This window comes from Amyelois transitella, chromosome 25 (assembly GCF_032362555.1).
Source record: "Amyelois transitella isolate CPQ chromosome 25, ilAmyTran1.1, whole genome shotgun sequence".
Lineage (NCBI taxonomy): Eukaryota > Metazoa > Arthropoda > Insecta > Lepidoptera > Pyralidae > Amyelois > Amyelois transitella.
This window is the reverse complement of record NC_083528.1, coordinates 3,622,500-3,644,386: the sequence shown is the minus strand read 5'-3', so window position 1 is coordinate 3,644,386 and position 21,887 is coordinate 3,622,500. Positions and strand designations below refer to the sequence as shown.

Sequence of the window (21,887 nt, the reverse complement as noted above, 5' to 3'; positions counted from 1 at the left end):
ACAATATTGTATCCAAATTGCCAAAAAAAAAAATGCAATATAGTACAAACTAGTATTACTTAAAACGATCAAACGAAAAGATCAAATAAGCTATCCCCAATGAGGTTTGCAACGCTAGTGTTTAATAACACGTGAATTTCGGCCTACTTTCCGCGTTTTAGCGTAAGCCCGCCATTTTCACGTAATACCTCCACGCATATTTTGTACGCGCACATCAAAGAAAATCATCCTGAACAAAATACAAAAAGAACGTGGTTCTGAATTCTTGCTGCACTAGTTTCACCTTCAACTCCGCCTGCGTGGAAAGAACCCCTTGTCATTGTTCATACTCTACACTATATGTATGGTAAATTTCATGAAGATCGGTTCAGCCGATTAACAGTGAAAAGTGAGAAACAAACCTACTTTCACATTCATATTCTTTGTATGAATTGGAGACATACATTAGTCTATGGGTACTTGACTACTACGAGAAGAGATGTATTATAGAAAAGTTTGTTTAAAAATATATGTGCAGTGCAAGTTATATGACAAACATATGATAAATATATGTGCAGCGTAAGTTTACTTCCTAATGAGGTACCCTAATGCCAGGAGGTAATTAACCCACAGTACCCAAATATTAATATTCAGTTTATTGACTCTTCCTTGAACGAGCCTTTTTATGTTTAACGTAAGCCGATCGTCCTTAAAATGTTTTAAATTCATTTGCACAAATTTGTTCGCGGTTAAGACAACATTGATTTTGGAACGTAATATTGTACTTCCATTATGCGTTTTGTTTATCCTTTTCATACCTTATTCATGTTGAAATGCGCATAAATTTAGTAATTTTGACAGGAGCTTATGGTCATCAGAGTAATGCACTGTGAACTTACATATTTCAGAAAACTGTGGTTATTTCTGTGTATAAAACTTTGTTTTCACAACCTTATTCTATACGATCATATTTGCTTTTTAAAATATACATAATTTTCATGACCCAACTTTGGCGTCGTCGTGTTTAAAAATATATACTTACGTGCATACCCATGTAAGTACCTTCATACATGTTTTCACTTGCCACTAACCCTGCATACATCTTTTTTTAATTTCATCCACATTAATCATCTTCATGAAAGCTCGTCGGTTTAAGGTTAAGTAAGATATTCCCAATTCAAAATAAACTATGAAGTAAGTTAAACATATACAGTACATAACTTGTATGTACCTTGGTTGCGTCTGTAGCTATAATTCGAACAATTAAATTTAAATGCTGTTAAATAATTAAATATTTTATAATAATTAAACAGCAGAAATTTGGAAAAAAAAATGCTTTATTAAACTTTGTTTTATTATAGTAATATTTTTGCCACATTTATGTTACACAACCGTATATCTTTCACTGCTAATAAAACGTGCAAAACGACATTTTTAACGATGTGTTTGTTGTTTAAAAAGACTTAATGAGATCGAATGGGGGCACACGTTTCTGTGGTAAAGATTCAGCGAACATTCGATATTTATATCATTGGAAGTTGGTTTCTGATTAGGTTTTCGATCATAAACATGAATGCTGTGACGCCGTGCCCGCTGGTATTTATATATAATACAGGGTGGGCCAGGAATTAGTTAACATTTTAAAAATTCATTAAAAAAAAACTATTATATTTACATCAAAAATTATTTATTTATGAGATAGCTTATAAAATGGAAATTACTTTTTAAAAATAATATCATTTAAATAGCCACCATCACGGCGTTGGCATTCCTCTAAAAGAGCACGAAAATTTTCGAATACTCGCCGTAATAAAGATCGTGGGATCGCTGACATTTCGTCTCTTATTTTCGCCTTTAATTGAAGCAATGTCTTTGGTTTGTGGGTATAGACACGATGTTTTAGATATCCCCAAAGAAAAAAATCGGCTGGCGTTAGGTCAGGGCTCCTAGGTGGCCACGGAATGTCACCTCTTTGGGAAATGAGCTTTTCTGGGAACATTTCTTTGACGACCGGTAGGGATTCATTAGACGTGTGGCAAGTCGCTCCATCTTGCTGAAACCACGTCTGCCGATTGTAGCCGGCAAATTCTTGCAGCTGTGGTGTCAAAAATTCTCTCAGCAGCTTCACATACTCGGAGGAGTTTACTGTGATCGTACGGCCACGAAAATCCTCAAAAAAATAAGGTCCAATGATTCCTGTAGCTGAAATGGCTGCCCATAGTGACCTTAGGGGAATGAAGAGGCCTTTGTTGTTTAGCCCTGGGATTTTCGCTGCTCCAATATCTGTAATTTTGTTTATTGACGTGCCCATTGAGATGGAAGTGGGCTTCGTCAGAGAACAAGATGTTGTCAAAGTTACGGAAGCGATCCAACATTGTTTCAGCATATGTTTTGCGTAAAATCAAATCATTAGGCTTTAGTTCTTGCACTAATTGAATCTTATATGGATGTAATTTTAAATCACATTTCAAAATGCGGCGTAAAGACGTGCGAGATATGCCTAATTCAGCCGAGCGTTTGCGCGTCGACAAATTTGGATCGCGCCGTACTGAAGCTGAAACTCTCTGCACGTTCTCATCACTCCGTGAAGTCCGTGGGCCGCCGGTTTGCTTCACATTTAGCGTCGATCCGGTCTTTTCAAATTTGTTTACCCATTTCTTTATTAAAACTGAGCTTGGGCACTCATTTAGGTCGTGTAAATGGAATTCCACGCGAAATAGACGCCGCACAGAGTGAGCGAACTATTGTTTAAATAAAATTGCTTTACCCAAAAGGCACGCTGCGGTCCCGTGAAGCGATCCATGTCAACTAAATTTCCAAGAACTGAGCTAGCTGTTAGACCTCTCCCCGCACCACGCCCCTCTGCTGTTTGCGCGCGAAGTCAAATTCAAATGTAAACAAATTCATGGCCCACCCTGTATAAATAATACGTAAATAATATTTCTACCATCAGCATGGTACAAATATACTACGAAGTTAACGCACTGGGAATCGAACTCGGAACATTTGATCTCACCACTCAAATGTTCCGAGTTCGATTCCCAGTGCTGGCCATTAAATGTTCATTTGATTCATAGTCCAGCCTGGGTACCTACTCATTTATTTGTCATTGCGCACATCGGATGCACGAGGCAAGCACCAAGTTGAAAGGGACCGTTTAGTGTTGCTATTTAATTTCACAGCTTATAAAGTCATTGATAAGCATAAGCTTTCCAATTACGATATCTGGTCTTTTCACGCGATTTTTTACGCTTCTTACCAGATTATTGGTCTTATCAGTCAAATATCTTACTAAAAAGAATCTCCTTCTTCTTCATTTTGGTGTTAGTCCCGTTTACATCCTCACATCTTTGGAGAGTAGCCCTAAAAATATAAAAGTAGCTTATTCAGGATTCGAATCCGGAAACTTTCCCACAAAACCTGTCACTATCACTTTCACAAATAGACTTAACTAAAAAAAACTTTCAAGTTACGAAATAATGACAACACTCAACACGGCAGATATAAACATATCAAAGCGGACGGACAGACACGTTAATTCTGTTTACTATAGCGACAAGACGCCTCTACTTTTGTTGACTGCTAACTAATTGGGCCCTTCCGTAAGAAAAACAAATTTGGTTTTTATTATTTCATAATTGGTAGGAATTTCCTGTTATTTTAGCATGATAAATGGATTCGAATCACAAACTTAACTAAATTTTGAGATAGTATAATTCTTACATTGTTATTTGTCCTGTATATATTTATTTATTTATTTATTTTATTCACGATTCTACTGGTGAGATTCTTCTATGCCCACGATACGGGATTGGGCAAGTCAGGAGTCAGATTTTTACATGTACCGACACCCGTCTGACCTCTGCAACCTTTGCGGGGGAAAGTAACCCATACGGGGTTATGAATAACATAGAGTCGCTTTAATGTGCAGTTTTCTCGTGATGGCAAGTGGAAAGATGTAGACTCTGCCTACCACTCCGGGAAAAAGGCGTGATTTTATATTTATGTTACTCGCGATGTTTCCCTCGTAAGCGCATCGGTTAGCGACGGGTTAGGTTCCCCTGCAAAGGTTGCGGAGGTCAGAAGGGAGTCGCTATGAATTTAAACCTGACTTAACCAATCCATAGTCATGGTCAATAGGCGGAACAATCCGGGGATCTCTCCTAAATGAGGATGATTTAACCACTCAGTATATCTCAAGCCTATTCTATTATATATCCTCTTCAGAAACATCAGAATTGGTAGCTTTGATTTGTACGAAAGCTGTTGAACCAACACACCTGCGGATATACCAAGTCAAATATTTGTCGACACCGTTAGACAAACAGAAATTACGATCACTGTTTGTTTAGACGGCTTACAGTAGTAATGATTCGTACTAGAGACATGGTGTCTGTTTGTCCTCAGCCTACATAGGTAGTACATCACGCCACTTTTTACAATCCTTGCATACTTCTTTTGCTTCAATGACATTTATCAATTTTTCACGCGACCTTCGTCCGTTTTGGTTACTCGTGATTAAAGTACGTTCGTCTTGGCCTTCCCCTACCAACTTTCCCCTTACATTCGCCTTGTTTATTTCCTTCGTTGTAATTAATAAATACCTTTCACTTGACATAATGTGATTGAAAGTTTTATTGTATTTAAGGACAATTCATTTTGATTCCATTCGAAGAATCTTCATTCCATCATAAACTAAACGGGACCTTTCAGTCTTTCCCGAGTTTGTTGTCTCCTTCTACCCCTTCTAGCCAAGAAACATGACTGATTAACATTTGTTCGTGTGTGTATACGTGTGAATGTACAAGTCAAGTACATTCAATTATTTTAAAGTACCTTTTAATTTGATAATACGAGTTTTAAGTCAAATCGGCATCCCGATTAGATACTGCGACTAGAATTTTAGTCGAAACCGGGTGTCTTAAATACAAGTTTCATTTTCATTCGGGTTTTGCGACGTGGGTTTTGAATGTCGCCATCGTCTACCACAAACCGCAATATTACTTTGACATTAAATTGAATCGTGCAATGAATTTACACTACTTTTCATTCGGCTTTACTTGCAATTTCTGAAAATTATTTACTACTTGGGTTGGGATATTTCTTTTGATAGATAAGTGACATAAGCGGAGATCCGAAGTGGATCTTAGACAAGCCCACCGATTGTAGTTCTTCTTTCTTTATCGTCACTATTTCCCACTGTTTACGTGGGGTCGGCACAGTACGTTATGTTTTTTCCATGACTTGTATTCATTAATTGTCGTTCATTTTTGCTACATGCCAAATGCACTGCACACACATATGTGCCCAATACACTTATCACATACATCACTATTTCGATAAACTCTTGACATTTCTTAGGAAAAAACGATGCTATAATTTAGGAGACTTCTCGAATAACGTCAAGTTAGACAAGCTTTTCAACTACTCGATTCAATTGACGTATGTCACGCTTTGTGCCCTCAGGGAAACCCTTCTTCAAGGGGAAAGCTCTTTATAAACCACTTGGATTTGGATACTATTGGGGTTACTGAATTTAACGATTACCGAATACTGAAAATAACGCTGTTAGTGTTTGTGCATCGATAAATAGGTAACAAAGCAGTCTCCTTTCTGGGTCTATACTATTCTAGACCATTAATATTTGCCTTTGTATCATATTAGAAGCTTCCCTAAAATCAACTACATACCTTCTAAAATTATTTCTTGTCTTCAAAATGTCCCGAAAAGCGAACGTGTCTACCCTGGCAACCTTATTCATGAACCATCAACCGCATTCACCGCAAGCGTCTACACGTATAAAAAAACGTTTAAATCATCTTAGCTAATGACGTGCGACCGCTTCGAAGAAGCCTAGCTAGTTGGCAGACACATTTCTTTCGACCAGACAGGAAAAACGGCGATAACTCGACCAATTATTATAGCATTCTCCATCCGAAGATGCTGGAAGCATTCTACTTGTCTCGAAATATGTGGTGTTTCTTTACAAGAAATGGATGCTTTGTTTTATCAATTTAAACTTTTCCCTTTTTATTTCAGTGTATTTGAGTTTCAAATATTTCTAATTCTTAATCTATGTGATTTGTACCGTATGGGTATATTTATTATTTCTCTATGACGATTAGGAGTTTTTGTAATAAGCTCATTACTTGTTTCGTGCACTGCTAGGCACTAAGTTCTTTATGCGGTCCGGTTTGTTAATTTTACCAGTTGACACTATATGAAAATATAGTTTGTTTTTATTTCATTGTTCAAAGAACAACGGCTAACAATGTTAAAGCAAATTTCATATTACATACCTAAATGATATTTTCCAAAATTTAAGTATTAAATTGCAAATTCGTTACATTTTAATTCAGTTTTTTACTGCATTAAAGTACTTAATTAAACATACCTGAATGTTAGCAGCAATCAAGACAGTATACTGATTGATTACTTATTAAAAATGTTCGGCGCGTATCGAATCACCTCAATAAAAATGTAATTATACGTACCTACAGGAATAAAGTCGTTGCAGAGTCCAGGCGAACCGTTATGTCAGGCCAATAAATTTAACAGTGCCTCAGATTGCAGGCTGCTTCGCTGATCGTCCGACATTTCAATTTAGCACTATTATACAGAGCTGGTTTAATTAAAGCCCGGTTTTACGGAATCACAATGCCTTGGTGTGTGTAAAATAAGGGAGGTGTAGAATTAACACTTAGTTGCCGAAGCGGGTGATGTCTTGTAATTAAGAAAGAACATTTGTGCTTACTTAATTTTTAATTAAACAAAATTGTTAATTAAAATAAGCATAACATTTAACTTATAAATGCCACATAAAAGACGAGAATTAACAGTTGCTGAAATAAACAAAAAACTGAAAAGCAGTGTCCAGTATATTGTTAAACTGATATAACTTATTCTACATCATTCAGTTACTTTAAAGTAAAACATTTTCGGACCTTGATTTTTATCTATAAACATTTCACTTCGAACATTTCTGAATAATCCTTATTTTGTAGCAAAGTGAAATCTCAGCTGCCTAGACCAATTAATTTGTGGGCAGCAATTATACGCCGCTACTTGTACTGAACATTCATTTGTGTTGACTACTGCTTGTAGGTATTGCGGAAGTATTTAGTATTTCACACAATATAATATAGGTACTTTGTCGTTGTGGATTGACATCACTGAAGATAGAAATATATACGGGACAAATCACACAAATTGAGCCAGCCCTAAAGTAAGTTCGAGTTATAAAGTAACTAAACGATAAATACATTTTTTATAATAAATAATTAATTAAAGATAAATAACCAAGACTCAGACCAATCAGAAAAAACTTTTTCCATCATGACCTGACCATCACACCTGGATCTTTTTGTTCAGAGGTGAAAATCCGACAACTCCACCAATCAGGCCGTCATATGATAGAAGCATCTACAACGCTTCCGATAAGAGCCGATGCAATGTTTAAGCCTTTTAATAAACGATTCAAAAAGACAATAACTCAATAGAGAAACAAGCGTAAATCCATTTAGCAAAAAGGGTCGAGTTTGTACCTAACAACAACAGGCTGGAAGGAAAAAAGAAGGTACAAAGATGCACATTGTATATACATACATATATTGGTTTGTTGGTAGCAAATGAAACAGAGTGGAAAATCGAAAACATAGACGGTGCTTACTCAAAACATACATAAACTCCAGTTAAAAGCTTTTGCTTCCTTAAAATAACGTTCGAACGGTAAACGTGCTAAAAGGTAACGCAATGAAAAAAAATACAGAGCCAGTCAGACGATGCTCCGTTGGTCAATAAAAAAAGACCTCGCTGAACCACACGGTTATGTTCGAAGGAGCATGAGGAAAATTTATAATATAAACTTTATTTTATTTCACTCTCGTTAAAGAGATTATAGAATGTATGATTTGCCGAAGACCGAATAAAGTGGAAAGAAAAATGTTATTAGTTTCGTCGTACACCGAGTACGTACAAAATAAGTGATGGCCGTAGAGGCAATGGGAGATATGAAGTGTCTAAAAATCTAAAGACTACCATTTGTACTATATTATTACGTCATTTTCCGAAAATATGTTTATATGAATGTCAAAACGAGTATACTTAATGAAAACTAAAAATTAGATAGATTTTTTTATTGACGTTGCAAGGTATTGCTTAATGACGTCAACGTAAGTAGTATTATATCTACTACCGCTTCCAAAGCCCAAGTAGTGTAGAAGAAGCGGCGGAACAAACTAAACTGAAGCATTTTCACCGGACGTTTATTTACAACTGGATCACAGATTAACTGATTCACAGCTCGTGTGTAGGCCCCTTAAGAACCAACAAATGAAGAATCCATCACCTCAACACGTGCTCACCAGTGGGCACGGTCAGGGAGCGACAACTAGGTCAATCCATTATTTATAGGCCGATACGTCAGAGCGCGTAACACGTGCGTTACGTAGCGTTACGTTCCCGATGAAAAAGATTCTCACTAGTAGGAGGCACGTAAATTGATCTATAGGCCATTTCTAAGGGTACTGAAATAAAGGTTAACTTAACAATCTTGACACGTCTTTTTGATGAAAAATACATTTCTGCAAAAAATATTTATAGTTATTAGCAAAATCGTTATGACTTCTGTTATAACATTTTGCTTTTCTTCACATACGAGCTAAAAATTTATTTTAAATGTGTATAAATTAAAAATAAAAAAAAAAAATATTTTTAAACAACAGAATATGCGTATCAAGATTGATTAGCTTTGTTTCAGTACCTGTAGAAATGGACTATAATTTGTGTCAAAAAGTCAATTTAAGTAATAGAACTTGCCTGATTATTTCAACTTATACTTTGGTTATAACAGTTTTTTTGTGCTGTGCTTTTAGGTTATAAGAAGATTATGAAGAAAAACACAAGAATTTTTTTCTTTTCAATGCCTATAAACATCACTGCAATTAATTATTGTAAAAAACTTGCTTACAAGTAATTTTTTTTCAACAATTAGAGATCAAAACACCGGCGGCAGAAAATCAATCATAAATTGTCACACCTAATTTTTTGTCGATATAATATCTTAATTGCTGATCAATAGAAGAAAGAGGATTTGCCTACAAATAGTTAAAAACTAAAATTTATACAAAGCTAGGTTAGACAATCCAGTGTCAAAGTCAATAAGCTCTCTGCTCCACCCGACGTAAAATTACGGTAGGACGACGAAAAACATCAACAACGCAAATGACCGTTAAGTTCAAACAAAGTCATTGTCGCCGGAGCAATACGATACCAAAACAGTAGAAAAGAGGATTATACAACAAGCCAGCATTGGCCAAAGTCCAAATAATTGAAAGACAAAGAGTGACTAACGCGCGATAAATCAACGGAGTGCGTATGTATGTGATTTGAATAATTTGTGTTGTCATGTGGCGGATTTGATGGGCCAATGTAGGTTTATTATGTTCCCTACTGTTGTTTCACTATGTAATATGCTACTCATTCAAGTGTAGGTAAAGTTAACTAATTATTTCGAAGTGTTTTAGTCGTGAGAAAAGCCACATACACACATCTAATGCTTTATCTACTAATTAGGAAAAGTTATTGGTAATCACAGTAATAGAACTTGTAGTTTTTCAATAATTTCAGTTTATTTTTCAATATATCAGTTAATTGACGTCACAACATAATGCCAATAATATACATGTTTATATATATACCTGAATTCACGCCTCCTTCCTGGAGGTGTAAGCGGAGACTACACCTTTCCACTTGCCACAATCTTTACATACTTCTTTCGCTCACATCCACATTCATAACCCTCTTCATGCAAGCTTGGCGGTTTCAGGTACTCTTGATCTAACCTTTTGCCAGGACGTCTTGGCAAAATAAAAAGATACGAGTATATCAGTGTAATACTAAATATTGCCTGCTGGTTCCCAAGAAACGATACCCGATGATGTTCTTGATAAAATTTATGAGGCAGTAAAAATATCTTCATAGTAAAATCGAAAAAGGGAACGCGATTTATTACGAGTAGTCACTTTCATCTCGCAGGATGACAAAGTACACGGATAACTTACGATTAATATTAGTTGCGCAGGAAGAGAACTATTAACTTTCTCTATTATGAGGTAAAAGTAGTTTACCGGTCGAAGACACTACTAATTTCTGTACTTTGTTTTGAAAATACAGCGAAGGACACTATTTTTAGATAAAAAATGTTTAGAGTGAAGAAAACCGTGTTCTTTTCTTTGTCTGTGATGGGTAACAAGTTGTTAGCCGCGACTTCGCACGCGTACACAAAGAAAAAGGCTTTTTATCGACTTAATTGAAAATTATATCAGATATCTTCACTAGATTGCTGCAAAGTTTAAAAATACGTTCAGTAATTTTGCATGAAAGAGTAACAAATACACACATTCTTGCAAACTTTCGTTTAATATTATTACGAATGGAAAACTAAGGAGTCTCAGGTCAAAGCCACAGAAAGCCGAATTCGGATGCTTACATATTTATAAAGTAATATAAACTATATCAATATGCATCGAAAGATCAACACCAGAGACGAAATGTAAGTAACAGTGAGTTAACTTTAGAGAATCAAAGATGTACCAAAAATATTACAAAAATCGTCCTGTTGCTGAAATTACTTTGGTTCGTGTGGAAATTTCAGGATAAAGGTTTATTTTGTTGTTTTTGTCATGTTAGGCATAAGATCATATTGTATCAAAATCAACAACGTTCATGATTTCCTAGAGGCAGCATTTATAATAACCTTTTTTTAATCAAAAATAGTTTGCGCTTTCAAATTCCTGTCATATTCCAATAGAGACTTTTGTAATATTATTTCAACGGAATTTTTTCATAGATTTTGGATTGGCTACGTTAATGCGCAGATACTTGTTGTTAAGCAAAATTTTAAATTAATATTTTGTAGTTCTTACGTGCAATAAAGAAAGTTCATACGTTCAAAGTTCACCTTCTCATAGTTTCTGTACTGTGGTATGGCAACATGGCACGTTGCAAATTTCACGTGTCTGACGTCGATACACGGAGTGTTGGTACATACCGATGCACTCGACTTCCAATACACTTAAGTTCAGCAAAGGATATTTGCACGAAATGTGAAAATATATTAAAGGGAATGGGGAAGGATTCATATCAATTTTAAATGCGGAAAAACGGAACTGTTGTTCCTCGACCTGCAACAAATGCAACAGTTGTTGGAGGTCGTAAAGTAATCCCGCTAATTACATAACGATGGTAAAAATTTTGACGCGATTATCAAAACTTATTATGTACTTTGTATGCGTATTGCACATCATACCAGCAAATTATATTTTGTTAATGTCTAGACCGTGATCAAAAAAAGTTAACAAGAAGATCAGACTCTAGATAATAAGAATGGACTAGAAATAATTATTTCGGATTGCACCTTACTAAATATTAATTATTAAATATCATCATGGTGCTACTTTTGTGCACACTTCACATATAGTCCTTTTACCTTGTGCAACTTGTAAGCTTATACTTGCGCTGGACCCGAATTCAGGTGCTGACGTCAATGCAAGGAGTGTATCCTCAGCTATAGAAAATACAGAAGAGTACTCAACATTTGCAAGATTATTCTGTTTGCTAGGTTATGATCCGCAAATGTAATAAGAGGTAAAAAATAACTTTAACAACTATTTTTCATTTATACAAGAGTATATACTCGTAATATGACATCAGTTAGTACCAACTAGATTATGACGGCGGCTCCGCCCAATACAATAAATACATCATGTGTCAACAACATTTGTCAATAACTCTCTATTGCACTTTAATGAATTACAGCAAATTCACATGTATTAAAAACATAGTAGTAAAAGGCGACCTTTCACTAAAAGCGACCTCAGTATCGTAATATCTTTTTTATATTTTTCTCAATAATAAATTATTTCAATGCTTGTTTGGCTAGCAGTTATTCAGCCATTCAGGAAATGTGTGATCTGCAAATGTTGCTCAATGCTTGAATTGTTAGTAACCACTAAAGAATATTTCACATTATAGATTTGTATTATGTTCGTTCTATTCTCTCGTTAATTTGCGACGGTTTGTGAGTTGCTGCATACGTGCACTTAACTGCACCTAAGGATCTCGTAAATGTAGATAAGAGCTTCTGTGCGCAACTGCGCAGTACAGTTTTAAGGTCACTTTTAGGTATTTTTATGTAAAAATGTAATGTACCTACTATATAGGGTTGGTAAAGCGTTTCAAAACTTTTGTTATCTTTCAGAACATTTTATTTAGAAGAACATTAAAAAGTGAAGAGATATTTGCCTTCGTACAATCGACGAATTATAAAACGAACATTATTAACGTAAAAGTGTGTTTGAATATTTCTCATCTTCAAGACGTCACTTATTGAAATGTCGCCCAATACAAGAATAAAAATATATTGTTCTAATTAGCTAAAATTGTGAGTACCATACAAAAGCGAAGCCGTTATTAGAAACCTAGTTGTAAATAAAACAAACCTAATTAGAAGTGACAAAATTGACGACCGGAAGAGGACAACGACATTTCTCTCGAACTTGTTCAAACTAGTTATTATGAGGTGTGAGAGACGAAAGCTAGCTCACGACAGTTATATAGCTTATCAAAGGGTTGTTTAATTAACATGTCTCCATTATGACGTCTATTTCCAAAGTTATATTAATATGTATAGCAAACTTGTCTCTAACATCTGCGTACTTTGGCCCGGATGATTTATTTCTGAGGTTATTATGATAACAGTTTTCGATTGGTTGTGAAAGAATTGGAATTGGAATACCGTTCAAGTATATTGTATAAATCACGTCTTTATTGTTTACGAGACAGACAGAGCCAACAGTCTCGAATATACTGGAATCCACGTTCACAGATGGCTTGATGATGAAATTTTGATTTAGATAGTAATAGTTTGTTATTCCTACAAGAAGAATGCTAAATTTGTTAGCCTTTTTGTTGATTGGATTTTACAATCTGTTTGTTAGAAGGGAAGCAGGTGGCACAGGCTATAATACGTACTAACAGACCAACACGAAAGGTTTATAAATAAAGGTAAAATAACAAGTAACTATTCCAAAGGTACCATTATCAATGACAAAGGTTTGGTCAAGAGTATCTGAAACGGCTGAGCGAAAGAAGTATGCAGGGATCGTGGCAAGTGGAAAGAAGTCTCTGCCTACCCTTCCGGAAAGACGCGTGATATTATGTGCGTAGGTACTATGATCCATGGCCATGATCATGATACAGGTTCCAGATCAATAGGAAACCTGCAGAAAAGACGACAAATGAGAAAAAATTCGCGGAAATCTAAAAACATAGTTCTCCGTAATTTACAGTGCATTGACTTTTATATATTTCTTATGTTTCTTAATTTTTCTCCGAAAGATATAATAGTGACTTCCTCAACCAAAGATTTATTAATTTTATAACTTAAATAACAATAAGGATTGATTGATGATTGATTGGTAGTCCTATATAAAATTTTGTTTTGTTATTATGGAATACATTCTGGGAGAGCAGACTCTCAAGAGAAACTATTTTTTTTTTTTTTGGTAAAAAGGAAGCAAACTATAAAATACGGCTAAAATAAAATGATGAAAACGGTTATTTTAAAATTCGAGTGTTATCTGATTATTAAAATCAAACTTGTACATTCTTAAGCTCTGTTAATATTCCTACTCCAAGTAAAAGTAAACAATTGGTTTAAGGTTCTATTGCATCATCTCCCTTCACGTGTTCTTAGAACGGCGCAACCGCATCCTGGCATAGAGAGGCGCCAGCGGTTGCACCCTTTTAGTCTTCCCCGAAAACGTACCCCGAAATAAGGCGCAGTCAACGTGTTAAGTGGAAGTCGGTGAGGAAGCGTCTTCCTGTAACCCGCCCTCTTTAGCGTCCTGCTATAAATACTCGAACCTGAAGCGAAACGCCTTCAGTTGTTCAGCCGATCCCGGAGTGAGAGCTTGCCAAATCCCGGTGTTCCCGAGCCGACAACGTGACTACGAACGCGTTTACAATACACGCAGCTTACTCAACGCATTTCGTAATCTGGACTAGCATCAAATTGTTAAAAAAAAATATTGACTGTGTCTCGTGCTATTGTTTGTGAAAAGTGTCTCAAGATGTTGGACAAGTCCATCCTTGGTGGCAGTTGGGAAAGTGTGGTAAGTTGCGAGCAACTTGAAAATTTTTACATTTACAGGCACGTAACCTTGTAGCAGTTGAGAATATGATAATCCAAAGATAAATAAAAAAGTCTGAGATAGGAACCGTCAGTTAAACAAAGCAAGGTTAATTATCATTAAAATTCTTTCAAATTAATCTCAAAAACAATAGAACCATATAAGAACCGTTGAAATTAGTGACGCTCATGCGTGAGAAATGTGTGACCATAAACAAGTCAATCCCACGTATTTGGATTACGGAATCAGTGGCTGTGGCCGGCAAGTTACGCAAAGTGCATGGCCAGTAAATACGCTTTAAAGGCAACTGACTTCTCTATGGTTGCTGTCATTGAACTATAGCGCGTGCGTGCCGATGTTTGAATATGGAATTACGTTCTTTTTGTGTCAAAGTTCTTGACATTGCCTCTTATCTTGCCATAGACTTTTTAAACAATAGATTAATCAACCAGTTATTGATTGGCCCGATTACGATCGATACAAGTTATGATTGTAATCATCCGATTTCTAATTTAATTCAGCTTAAAGGTTATTCTAGATCTTGATTACAACCTTGACAGAATTTTATGTTAGGTAATCTATTGTAATATTTAATTAACAAGGCTTTAAATGAACACTCTCTATGCAATGGCAATAACATAAAGTTACATAAATTAAATATCATACATTTCGTAATACTTTCTATCGAGGAAAAAAAATTGATTCCATCATTTCATTGCAATTAAAATATTATACGATTACAACAAACCGTTCAGTTTAAAAATTCCATCAAATGTTAAACATTCTAAAGAATCCTCAAAGTAAGGTTATATAAACGACTATTCAAATTTGAAAGGAAATAAAAGCGTTGAGATTTAGCTGAGGCATTGAATCGTCATTACCGTATACAAAGCAGCAAAAAAATACTGTACAGTTAGAAAGTGTTTGATTGTCAAACAATGAATGTCATAATTTCTGTCAAATCGCCGATGGAACCGGGCGTGTCGGGCGATATTTGCAATCCAACCGGTTAGACTCCTATTCCAATTTACTTTCGCCAATTCTATGGAACTTCGTGTATTTCTTCAGCATCTTTCGTGCCAATATGACTATTAGCTAATATGGAACTGCATACCTGATCTCTAATGACACGATCTGCTTATATTACTATACTAAGAGATTATTCTAGTAATAAGTCAATCAAGATAAAATCAAACGTTAAAATACGTCTCTAGATTTACCTCTCCAATTATTCGCGTTAGATAGCCCAAGAGAATAATGAAGTTATAACAATTCAGTCGATTTGACTTTTTGACACAGATAAATTTCATAACGTACTAGATAATGTCTAAACTTGACATAGTAGAACTAGAATCTAGATTTCGTGTTGCAAGTAACCAACTAATAGTTGTCATTGGCCGGCAATCATTCCGGTTCGATTTGAAAGCAGAGCCGTGATCAGATAAAGACAAATGACGTTTTAAAATGAAACACACATTGGAATGTGATAGACAGAGAACCGTGAAGTCATGGAATGAAAATTATGAAATGATTAAAAATGTGTATCAATTTGTCCTATGTCGTAACTGTTGCTGTTATAAACGTTTATATCAACGTATTCTGTCGTAAATCACAACCGTGTTTATGTCTCGATTATGCAAGATCAAACGTTTTGGACACTCACATTTTTAACTGAAGGATAGACCGATAATAGTTTAACATTTGTGTCTACAACATATGTTGTATAAAGACAGGACAAGAAAATAATAAACAACTTGAGAATTTTATACTGAAACTGAAAATAATGTTACCGTAACTTTCAAAATTCATCACTATTTCGGTATAACATTTGTTTGTCATTTACGCTTTGAATAATATGGCTTAATGATGAAATTGAGATTTACGCTTTGAGTAGTATGCCTTAATGATGAAATTGAGATTCAAATAGTGACAGGTTGTTAACCCATCGCCTATAAGATAATCCCATGTTTATTAGTTCCATTAGACGAATTTTAAATAGAAATATATTTCTTTCTATAGGATGATCAAGCACTTAGAAGTTACATTGACCTGCAAATACCATCCTCATCCAAGCATGACACTAAACGGTGCAATATCTATAAAAAATCTATTACTCACTTTGAACAAGATGAGTAAAAAATGCGTGGGTGTGCACAGTTAGTCAGAGAAAGGGATCATCGTAGTCATAGGACACTCACGTATGGTCTATTTATAACTAACAAATCCAGGCGAAATGTCAAATCATACATATTATTGTTACCATATTTATGTAAGAAGACATATGAGCACACAGTTCTGATTAATTATTATTATTTCGTTATCATAAAAAAGATTATTAATATAATACAAAATGAGTAGGCCAGATGAAAAAGTATACACAACATCTGTAAACATAACAATTTTAGGCAAAACTACATTACATTCGCACATTTTAAGGCACCGAAAGTTTTGCGAATTGAAATGAGTACGGACCAACTTTACCTAACGGAGTATAAAAACCAAGCATTCGAAATAGTATTCTAAAGTCGACTCTGCGTTTTTCGCAACAAGTTTCAAATTGACCTTTCGGGTTCGGGTTAACGCTAAAATCTATATGAATAATTAATATGCTTTCTGGCGTGCATAATATAGGATCATGAATAACGCGGTACATCTAGCGAATGAGCTTATGAAACAAACTGGGGTCAACTCATTTCATACAAACGCTGAAATTCCAGTTAGCTAGATTTTCACCATATAGTTACAATGAAAATTTAAACAGGTGACTTATCTATCCTTTGCTTATATTGGGCATTAATAGCATTATATATTTGATAGCTATTTATTATATCATCAAAAGTGAAACGGGTATGATGATGTCCAAATTTATTGGTCGACACATCATTATAAATCTGCTTATATTACTCGTATTTGTCTGTTTTAATTGCAGTAAACATTTCGTTTTAGTAAATTTACATAACTGAGTTTTTAAATGGTTTAAATTTCCACTTTAACAATACTATTAACCCAAATTGATGTGGTTTGGAAATAATTTATTGCTCATAATATGAAAATCCGCAAACACATTATCCCGCTCTAAATCCATTTACAGTTAATAATCCCAATGCAAGCTTAGATAATATTAGAAGTTGCATTGAAAATTCTCAAGTATTGTCCAAAATAGCGCGCGACAAATTTAACTACAGTTATCACCTTCAGTCCTATAATAACTACCCACAAATAAACCAACTATGCACGTCAGTCCAGAAATACTATACGCATTTTAACGTAATATTAAAGCACAGTCGTGAAATGGGACACGATGTAGAAACAACGTTAGAATAGAGAAGACATGCCAAATTTTCAAAGTTGCTTATTGACTAAAAAATTCTATGGGTTCTTTGGGATCTATCTCACGCGACTGAAATCTTTCACGGTCACTGTTGAGTAAATAAGTTTCAAATCCTTCTTATTTCAAAGGTTACGAGTATATAATCATTGAATCGTCCATCTTTGTTGATTGTCTTTAACGACAATGCGTCGTCACATTTCTCTCTTTAATTAGGCAATGTTTAATATTTTCTAGGATCGATTTAATCCACTTAGTAGTGGAGTTATCCGAATTATCTACAGTGCATTTCATAAAAAATATTAGACCTTCGAATCATCCATCCGTCATTCGTTGACACCGATAAGATTTCGGCCAAAAAAAAAACTCACCAATGCCAGACAAATCAAATGTGGCGTTACCTGAAAAAAGATAAACGTCAAGGTTAATAGTGAAATTAAAAACAAATGCTGCAGACTACATACGGACGACTTAATTTGCCATTTTAATTAGACCGTGCTAACGAACGCCAGCAATAGAACGACTATTTCAAAGTGACCCATTTTGTCCGACCCCAATTCTTGGTGCACTGTTATTTTTTACGTTAACACATTTAAAATAATGTTACACAACACCCAGGCTGTCAAAACATAGCCGAGCAGATTTGTCGTGTCAGAAACAACGGTCTTCAAAATTCTGTTGCTTCAAGGTGTAACAGATTCAGATGTAACGGAGTTTCGACCTAAATAAAAAAAAGAAAATTTTAAAATTTATAATGCAAGTTTGAATGGGACAGAAATACCAAAATTTAAATTGGTTCACTAGAACCGGACCTGGACCTACCCGAGGCAAGTGCAAGTTATGCACTTGCCTCGGGTAGGTCCACAACATTATAGCACTAAAACACACCATGTTCTAATGAAATCTAATAATACCGCTCCTATTTCTGCGTGACCTATTATCTGACCAGTGGCCAGCTCGAGGAATTTCAAGAAATCCCATAAAAATATTGCACAATATCACAGGACTTTAAAATTAAACACAACGTAACGAAAGAGTGACCACTCAGCGATTGTGCAACAACACTCGTAGTTAACCACGAAAGCTTTTTGTGCTTCAAAAGATTTATAAACCAACATTTAAAAATTGCTAGTAAACAAATATTTTTACGAGATTAAATTGCTGTATTTTTCTTACTATTAATCTTTCTCGTTCCCTTCAGTTGATTCAATCGTCCATGCGTATTAGTTTTGTGGTTATGCAGTGTCATTGTTCGCGTAATAAAATCTAATTTGACATCACCTCGATAATGGCCTAGACCTCCTTTACTAAATTACGACTGCAACAATAGACAATGAAAGACTCGTTGATCAAAGAAACACTTCACCCAGACATAAATCAGGATCTTTCAATACATCTGTAAAACTTAGTAGACCTTGATTGAGATATAAATAACACAGAATAAACTTCCTGACAGTTCATGGCTGTTTTCAAAGTTCATTTTTAAGCCGAAGATATTCAGCTTGGCTTAACATATGGTGGGAACGACAGGTGCTGGTAGACATAAATAACCCAACAGCCGCCGATGGAAAAGGACGGCCGTCGAGCCCTAACCGACCGTAAAGTCACGTCCGATATTTATGTTACTGCCACTTTAAATAATCCTAAAGACTTCTAAATGTTTATTGGCCACTTGGAACACCGATGTTTACACAAGTTTATTGTTACTGATGGCGTTTTCATCTCGTTTCAGGTGTCGAGGGATGACTACGAAATTGACTACAGTCCGAGTCCAAGAGGTTCGCCCTTGAAGGACACGTCCAACATTCAAGATGATCAGCCCTACTGTATCAGCCGTCACAACCCCAACAAGACTTTCCGTCGAGAATCTGTAATCGCTTCATGGAAGCATTTGAAGAAGGAAAGGGAGCAAGCATTAGGAAAGCGCGTGGTGTATGTCGATGCTGACAGCTACCAGGATTACTATGGTCGGAATAAAGTCAAAAGGTGCAAGAGCGAAAGAACTGCTTGCTCTCCTCGAGTACCAAAGAAGGTAAAACGCACGTACTCTGTTTTATACCGATACGATCCAAATGAAGAGAAAGTCGTCAAAGAGTATAAATACCAGCTACCCAAAGAACAAGAAGCCCCAGAAGATGCTACTTATACGCCGATGCAGAGGTCCGTTTCCGAGCCATTCTTGCACCCTGATAGAGTACCAAAGAAGAAAGTTAAGAGATCCATTACAACACTATTAAACATCAAGACCAAATTCCTCAACATCTTCACATCAAAGAGTTAATTAAGAATTTAGTGCCTTTTAGGACTAATTCAATGGGTGAATAAAATTTATTGGTTAGATAAATCATAATATCGCCAAAAACAAAAAGTGCCGAAGCGAAAAATTAGCCATTGACATTACTTTGTTTCTTGGCCCTGTTGCAATTTATCTTACAAATATCTTTTACCTGTCTATTAAAACTTGTTCTTTGGGAAGTAGTTGCTCAATCCAATGCATTTTTATATTAAGGGCGTCATGCAAATTTTTGATGGGATCAATTAGTTTGTTTGCCAAATTAGTTGTAAGAATTAAGTTTAAGTCTTTTATAGTATAGTAATTTGCTATTATTAATAAACTCTAAACCTATATACCGAGCCTTGCATCATGATAGCATTATGTTAATGACAAACAGACATAGCCAAAAAATCAGGTGTAGATGAAATAGACCTAACTAAAATATTATTGAATAACATAACCTAGATGAGTAGGTTTTTCTACTGTACCAAATGTATTTTAACTAAACTTAAACATACATATAATTGTGATATATGTACGTGTGTTGTGATCTGTGTATGTAGACCACTAAATGATGAAATCATTACAAATAAATTAGTTAATGTCATGTATTTTGAATTAGTAAATTAAAAACATAAATTTGTCAAATATTATATAATAAGAGAAAAATTAAAGATGTAATAAAACAGTAATATAATAATATGAATGAAATGGATGATAGTGGATAAGAATTTAAATTGTTGTCAATTGTAATGAATAGGAGATGTATTGAATTTAAAACGGAGCTAATGTTAAAATTTAAAGCAATTTATTCAATTAAAAAAAAGCTGTATATTATTGAGGTGTCAATAATAAAACATGCGTATATCTAACACATCACAAAAGTTTATTTAAACTGTGAGGTCATAAGGAAAAAACATTGTATCTAATACAATACTTGTTTATTGTTTAGAAATGCAAAGTGATATTATAAAAGCAAATTATTTTTAATTCTAAATTTTGTAAATTATTAATAATAATAAGTACAAAGATGTTAATAAAAACAAATGGCTGTAGGTAGTAAAATATCTACAGTCTACTTGTCTATGCCAAAGCCAAGTGAGGAAATGACAATAGGAAAACCTATCTCGGCTATAGGACAAATTAGATTGAATTAATAAATTAACGAATTAGTCATATCAATGGTTTCATTCCTGTTATGTAAGAGTTAGTGGGTATGTAGATTTTTAAGTATAATAATATATGGTATTATGATGAAATATATGCATAATTTCAGTCTCAAATGTAATGCCAAAAGTTATTATGCAAATTCAAGTTCACTACTTTCGATCCAAAAAGTGAACGTTTGTAACGTTTTAAAATTGATACCAAAATGTAGAATATATTTTCATCTTAAATCCCTTACTATCACTATATATTTTAATTTAATAATGTTATTTGTGTTTGTCTTTTTCATCATTATCTATTTAAGATAAGAATAACTTTGATTTTTTTTAAAGCTTTTTAGGTAAAAAAATATATATAGGTAATAAACGTCCATCATTTTATATTTTAATATTAAATTAAAATAATTTATGTATTATACTTACATGAAGTGAGATGAGGAAAGAAGATAAAAATAAGAGTAATGTAAGTAGTACTTTAATAATAGATTAAGTTATTGTAAATTTTGTATTTTTTTTATAAAATAAAGAATAATGTTTCAAGTTTAATGTGTTCCTAATAATGTGTAAATACATAAAATCACGCCTCTTTCCCGGAGGGGTAGGCAATTATGGTATGGAAAATTAAATATATATTTTTAAAGGACTTTCCTTTTCTATTTGTACCTTTTATCTAAATCTTTAATTTTTCCGATGAGCTTTTTCATTAAAATTAGATTTTATTATATTTATTATTATATTATATTACATTTTAGAGCGCAGATTGCTAAGCAGATCGTTGCGTCGTTGCGGTCTTCCTTGCTCTGTGAACGGATCCGAATGACACAGTAAAGCAATGGGCCCGCATGCCGTATTGTTATTAGGTATATTAATAGAGTTTCAGATAGGCTTTTGTCAGAAATATGCGGGATGGACCCGCTCATTTTTGATAAAATATTATATTCGGGAGA

The 21,887-nt window shown here is 34.6% G+C and overlaps 2 protein-coding genes across 2 annotated transcripts in view; one reads left to right on the top strand and one right to left on the bottom strand.

Moving 5' to 3' along the window:
- Positions 1–21,887, bottom strand: part of LOC106137146 (dual specificity tyrosine-phosphorylation-regulated kinase 2) — a 131,910-nt gene that overhangs the window by 18,840 nt on the left and 91,183 nt on the right. The gene's annotated exons all lie outside the window — the stretch shown is intronic.
- Positions 13,939–21,180, top strand: LOC106137147 (uncharacterized). Its single transcript, XM_013337920.2, has 2 exons — positions 13,939–14,153; positions 19,232–21,180. Exons 1-2 carry the CDS (start codon positions 14,112–14,114, stop codon positions 19,778–19,780), a joined length of 591 nt encoding a protein of 196 aa, XP_013193374.1. The 5' UTR covers positions 13,939–14,111; the 3' UTR covers positions 19,781–21,180.